Below are 5914 nucleotides of genomic sequence, written 5' to 3' on the forward strand. Positions count from 1 at the left end.
TCACTTATGCTTAGAACCGACCCTGGCTATGAACATGTGGAACTCCCTTTCGTCCTTAATTGCTCTAGTAAAACTCAAATTACTCAAAAATGTAAAATACACGATAAAAAACATCTCAGGCATCACAAGGACAGTGAAAGATCTGCACACAATCTAACACACATTGTTTTCATTTGTATTTAGTTGTATTGTAAGAAATACAATAATTGTGTTAAGTATCATGACTTAACTAATATATTGGGAGCACAGCAACCAAATACAGACTGGTGAAACATTTTAGAGGGGACAGCAAAAAGACGCACAGACGGGGGTCCAATGAGTCTCTCAACTGCTGTAATTTTCCTGCATGTGAAAAGGAATGCATCAGGTGAGGCTTTTAGCAATGATATCAGCATAACAACAACAGTGCACACTATGCCTTGGTTTAACAGAGTAACCCAGCACACAATGAACACGTGTAAAGCTTTTAAAGTCATAATGGTCCGCTTATTACAGACCATGTTTGCTTTGTGAATCTCTTTCATGGGTGTTTGGAGTTGCTGCTCAATCAGTTTCCATAGCATTTTGGCAGTTCTGGTTTGTTAATACTGCAGTTACCAAGCAGTAAAGCAATTAAACTGTGTGGACATTTGTAACAGCACGAAAGGACTGAGATAATGGGGAATAAACACCCAGACATCATGTTGACTGTATGTCTCTTTTCTGATCTGACCAAGACTCACAATATTGTCTGCTCTGATACAAAGGCTATACACAATAGCATTGCAAAGATATTTTTTCAAATTACTCTTTCGTCATGTGCACTTAAAATAAAATTAATACAATTATAATACAATTATTTTCACACTATTTAACATGAACTCTTTCAACTTTCACACACCACTGGCTAGTTTTTAATATACTTCCTGAATTGGCTGTCTTCTATTCCAATTTACTCCAACCCTGTAAGCCCACAAAAGATAATCAAACACATTAGCCACATCAAATCCTTGCTAGATTACATAGAATCCTTGACAGATAACATAAAATCCTTGTTATATTACAAAAATCATTGATTCTTGTAATTTACTGGTAAAATGGTTTCCAGGAACATACTTACCCTCTGCTAACCTACAACAGACATGTACTACTAATAAGGTTATAGCAACTGTATGTATATTTTGATGCTAAGTTCAATAGTGGAGCTGTATGGCCTTGTGTTTGCAGACGGTTGTTCCAACTTGAAGGAACATGCTGAGGCCCCAGGAAGCAGAAACTATTGTTTATGTTATCATACACTGTGCTACATGACATGCTACATGACATGCTACATGCTACATTTTCACTGTTGACCCATTTCAAATCCAGTAGGAGGTGTAATGTCAAACCAGTTATGACAGTTATTTTCATAATCATTTTGGCACATCAAAAACCACACTGTCCAGGCAAGTCTTAAAGCCAATATAACATATTATGTAAATGTCCCTAAAAAACTGAAATCTCTAAACACTTAATTCACCACATTTCTTTTGTAAGTTATAGGCTAATGCATAAATGTATCCGACACAGTACAATCACAAAATTAAATAATCAAGGTTCACAAATCTAAATCCAAATGTAATTCTCAACCAAAGAGCCCTAACTAAACTGGTCTATTTTACAATACACTGCACTTCCTTTCAATTAACCATCACACAATGCTCTTCAGCTGTCTAAAAGCCATTAGCTACACGGCATGCTATCAATGAGTTAGCAGTTAGCCTGTGGAGCTAACTCAAGCAAGTCAAATGACTGCCATTCTTGTTATTGAATATTAACACCAGTAGTTTTAACTTGTGTATTTCAGTCCAAGGCACAGGGCCAGTTCATTCTTCTGGATTTTTCCATCACCATTCAGGTCACAGTGGCCCAGCAGGACCTTGCGGAACTTGTCCAGGTCCGCTCCTGTAATTGTGGGCTATGGTGAATATAAAGAGGACGTGTTATTTCAACCCATTAACGTACAACTGAAAACAAATCACAGATCCAGCCCATTTGCAATCTAATAGTGTTGGTCCCATTGCTAAGCGTAACGTTGTGTCAATGTTTTTTTGTTTCATATTTAGTTTTTACAAATAAACACTTACTACCAAAATATATAGCTTTAGCTTGAATTTCAGGTGTCTAAGACTTGCACAGTACTCTATACTGCATATATACAACATATATACTCTTTTTACCGTGACCAGTTCCATCATGTCTTTGACAAAGCCGTCCACCTCTGGACCTTCCAAGGCACCTGTCTTACTCTGTAAACAACAACAACCACAACGTTTCCAAACTTGTGAAAAAGCACCAGAAGTGCTTTGAATCATTACAAAGACAACAACATCTACAATCTGCTTAGAATTCAGATCAGTAATGGGGCATTGTATAACTACATCACACAGCGACATTAGGCAGCCCAGAGGAGCATGGCAATGCAACTGGATCAGCACTTCAGTTAATAATGATATTAGGAAGCTCGATGTGGAAAAGGAATTCCTATCACCACATGCATTTAATCCTGTGAATATATCTTCCTGCTGATCCAACTGCAATCCAGCTGTGTGTTCTAGTCCATTTGTATTGATATTATAGTTTACTATATTTGACCATGTAAAGGGACAAATACATTTTAGACCAATGCAGCAGTATCAGAAAAATCACAGTGAGTCATTATAAGAAACTCAGCAATTTCATTTAATATGCTGGTCACTATGAACCTTAAATGTTAGCTTATGTTGAACGCTTCATGTTGTGGCTTAATGTATAATGACTTACGACATCATAGTGAGCAAATATCTTCTCAAAGTCCCTCTTTCGATCCTCTTGGCTGCAAGCCTGAAAAAAAGTTGTGTCAAAACGCACCGTTTACTTCCTCTCTTTTAAGCCAATAAGTATCTGAGCATATTTTGACAATGTACTATAGTCTTATCTCAGTAGGAATCTTCCCTCACAGTCCCTCAGCCCTAATATGTATTGTATTTTTTCCAGAGCAAGAACACATGATTAGACTTATCAGGTGCACTTGTTTGGGGCAGCAAATTTCCTAAATATCTCGTTGTCCCTGAGGAGAGAATTGAATACCTTTGGTCGTATCTGATTGTGAGTTGTAAGAATCATCAGTAGTTTTTCTACTTACATCCATATCAAACTTCAGCAAGAAGTTCTCTTTAAGAGCCAATATTCTGTGAGGACAAAAACAGTTAGTGGCAGATTGGAAACCAGCTTGAGACACACATAGAGGTGCCTAACAATGCAAGGAAAACTGTTAATTAGTACCTGGCAAGGTCATTCAACTCCAATCTTCCATCCTTGTTTTTATCAAAAATCTTCATCTGTTGAGACAGAAAACAGAGAGGCAGAACAGAGCATCAGAATAAATAGAAATTGTGTGCAGAGCCATTTCATCCTTCACCTCTTTCTCTCCACTTCACCTGTGTCCCTCTGATTTCTACTATCGATAATAAAAATGACAGTAGGGTGACTGTCCACTAAAGAAAATACAGTAGTAAAAATGGTGTCAAATCTCAAGTATAACAGACTAATGTCCTATATAACCTTACAACACCAACAAAGAAAATCTAAATCAAATATCTACATTGTATTTCTCATTGTCTGTACGCCAAATCGATAGGATACCATTTATGCATATGGGCTCACGTACATCATCCTTTTAAGGAAAATAAACATGAATTACAATCTGCTTTGCATTCAAATTGAATAAACCATTGTACTTGGTTTAATCCACTCATATGAGACAACAGATCAATGTCTCCTCCTATTTGATTATTTCCAACCTCTTCAAAGGCCATCTGCAATTGCAATTAGGTCACAAACATTAACGCTTCTTGGCAATTGACCAACAGTGATAGGGGTTCAAGAGTCCTCATGAGGGATTAACAGAGATAGCAGGGGCTAGTTGTTACCATGGTGTCAGTGTACTTCTCCAGTTTGTTGGGGGAGATGGTCTTCTTGTGCTGTAGGAACAGGTCCTGTAGGAAGCCCTGTTGAGGACATAGAGGAAGACGGCCAATACGATAACCTGGGCCGACATTTACAAAGAGGTTTCTAATCCTGATTTACAATTGATATGAGGTTAAATTATAATGTATTGGTCAATTCAACCCAATATATAACAGGCCGATTTTCGTGATGTTTTACCATTATTAAGCCTGCAGGCTCCTGACCTACTACAAGGACTCATTAGAGCATGGCAACCACGTCCAACATCCACCAGGGTGGCACACCCAACTACCTGGGTGTTACTCACCCAATTTGCATAGCCACCTTTTGTCTAAAAGTAAAGAAATTGGTAGAAGGGCATTTCTTGACTGTACCTTGAGCTCTATGGCTGAAATGTATCCACTGCTGTCAGCATCATAGTTTCTCCAGATCTGTGTGGTAGTGACAAGCAAATCTTTTGATTACCTTGCTATAGATAATAGAGGTAGGCAGAGTACCCAACCAATAACATTGATCTAATAATACATTCAATTTAACCTTACCCTCATGAACTCTACACTGTTGTCCAATGGCGTCTCTTTGCGGAACAGTAGCAAGAAGTTCTCTTCCTCCGGCAGCATCATGGTGGCCAACTGGATTATTTATGTTCAATCAAATTTGTTAATAATAGAAATATACACAGCCATTACTCGCTCAGAGATAAATAATTGTAATTTGTTTCAATTAAAATAGAAATATACTTTTATAGGGAGTTTCAAGGCTGCTTCACGCACAAAGGAGTTGTCAATTGAACCAAACTGAATTACCTCTACTGATTAAACAGTTTCTCAGGTGAACACACCTGTTGGGTTCTAAGTAAATGTTCTATACAAATAGAATGGGAAGGAGGACAGCAGTAGTGAACACAAGCAAACATACCTCTTGTATTTGCAGGCGACCATCCGGTGTGGTGTCATAAGCTGACATGAACCTTTCCTTTATTCTTCTGACTTTATCGTCTGATAGTTCATCCTTTAGGTAAAGCAAAAGTATGAGTAAACTTCTGGGTTTATGTAAATGTCCTTGAATGCTATTGCAAATGAACACAAATTCTGACTTTTGAAAGATGAAATGTGGATTCATTATTGGAATCAGAGGTTAACTAACTTTGTAGCCTAAGGATACATCAGTTTCTTTTATTAATGTGCACATAGTGTTATAATGCCTCAGACATGACAAGGAAGAGGAGCAGAGTCCTGTAGTAGCCTACTTACACTCATCCCAAGTTTCTTCATCATGTGTCGAAAAAAGTCGTCTAACTCCTTTCCTTCTATATATCCATTATCTAACAACAAATACATGGAATTGGAAGCATTAAATAAAATATATTTCAGAATTAAGTCAACGAGATGGTGCCAAGTTCAAAGGCGGTTTGCAATGGAAATACTAACACGGATATCAAAGGTAAGCAAAAGACGACATTTATTAAAACCTTACCGTCAGCATCAAAGTGTTGCCAAATTTGTAGGAATCCTTCAGCATCTAGATTGTCAAAAGCGCTGTCCATGGTATATTGTGCCCAACACAGCAGTTCGAATCCAAAATTTTAAAAGTTTTATCAATATCAAAGTTGTATCCGTTTGGATTTCAAATAGGTTTTCTTCGCGGATACAGCTATATTAGGTTATCTAGACTAGTATTGATGATGTTTCGTTCACTGTAGTTCATTCGAAACACCACCAAATCTAATTGACGTAGACCAACTCGAGCACGATGCTGAAAATAGATGCACGATAGGGGTTGCCCAAAACAATTGGAGACAACCGCAAAGAAAGCACGGTCAAATACATCCAATCAAACAGTTAGTTACATATGCATCATGATACATTTGAATGAATTTGTAAGGCATAAATAGATCATGTATGACATTATCAGTAAAAATGATATTTATTGGTACAAATATACAAAC

At 37.4% G+C, this 5914-nt stretch overlaps 1 protein-coding gene across 1 annotated transcript; it reads right to left on the minus strand.

The window, feature by feature from the left end:
• Nucleotides 1-1245: 1245 nt before the first annotated feature.
• On the minus strand, nucleotides 1246-5792 carry scgn (secretagogin, EF-hand calcium binding protein). Its single transcript, XM_010865735.3, has 11 exons — nucleotides 5443-5792; nucleotides 5220-5290; nucleotides 4885-4977; nucleotides 4509-4598; nucleotides 4341-4397; nucleotides 3930-4007; nucleotides 3283-3338; nucleotides 3143-3188; nucleotides 2782-2841; nucleotides 2199-2267; nucleotides 1246-1936 (listed from the first exon to the last, which is right to left on the minus strand). The coding sequence occupies exons 1-11, from the start codon at nucleotides 5510-5512 to the stop codon at nucleotides 1808-1810; spliced, it is 819 nt and encodes a 272-aa protein (XP_010864037.2). The 5' UTR covers nucleotides 5513-5792; the 3' UTR covers nucleotides 1246-1807.
• Nucleotides 5793-5914: the final 122 nt, after the last annotated feature.

This window comes from Esox lucius, chromosome 10, assembly GCF_011004845.1.
Source record: "Esox lucius isolate fEsoLuc1 chromosome 10, fEsoLuc1.pri, whole genome shotgun sequence".
Classification (NCBI taxonomy): Eukaryota; Metazoa; Chordata; class Actinopteri; order Esociformes; family Esocidae; genus Esox; species Esox lucius.

What these genes read in the sequence shown, in the direction of transcription:
- scgn (XM_010865735.3), bottom strand. Translation starts at nt 5,512, where the DNA reads ATGGACAGCGCTTTTGACAATCTAGATGCTGAAGGATTCCTACAAATT. An exon ending in TGAAGAAACTTGGGATGAGT is followed by an intron (nt 4,978 to 5,219) that starts GTAAGTAGGCTA and finishes CTTTACCTAAAG; the next exon opens with GATGAACTATCAGACGATAA. An exon ending in TGCTGAAGTTTGATATGGAT is followed by an intron (nt 2,842 to 3,142) that starts GTAAGTAGAAAA and finishes ACTTTTTTTCAG; the next exon opens with GCTTGCAGCCAAGAGGATCG.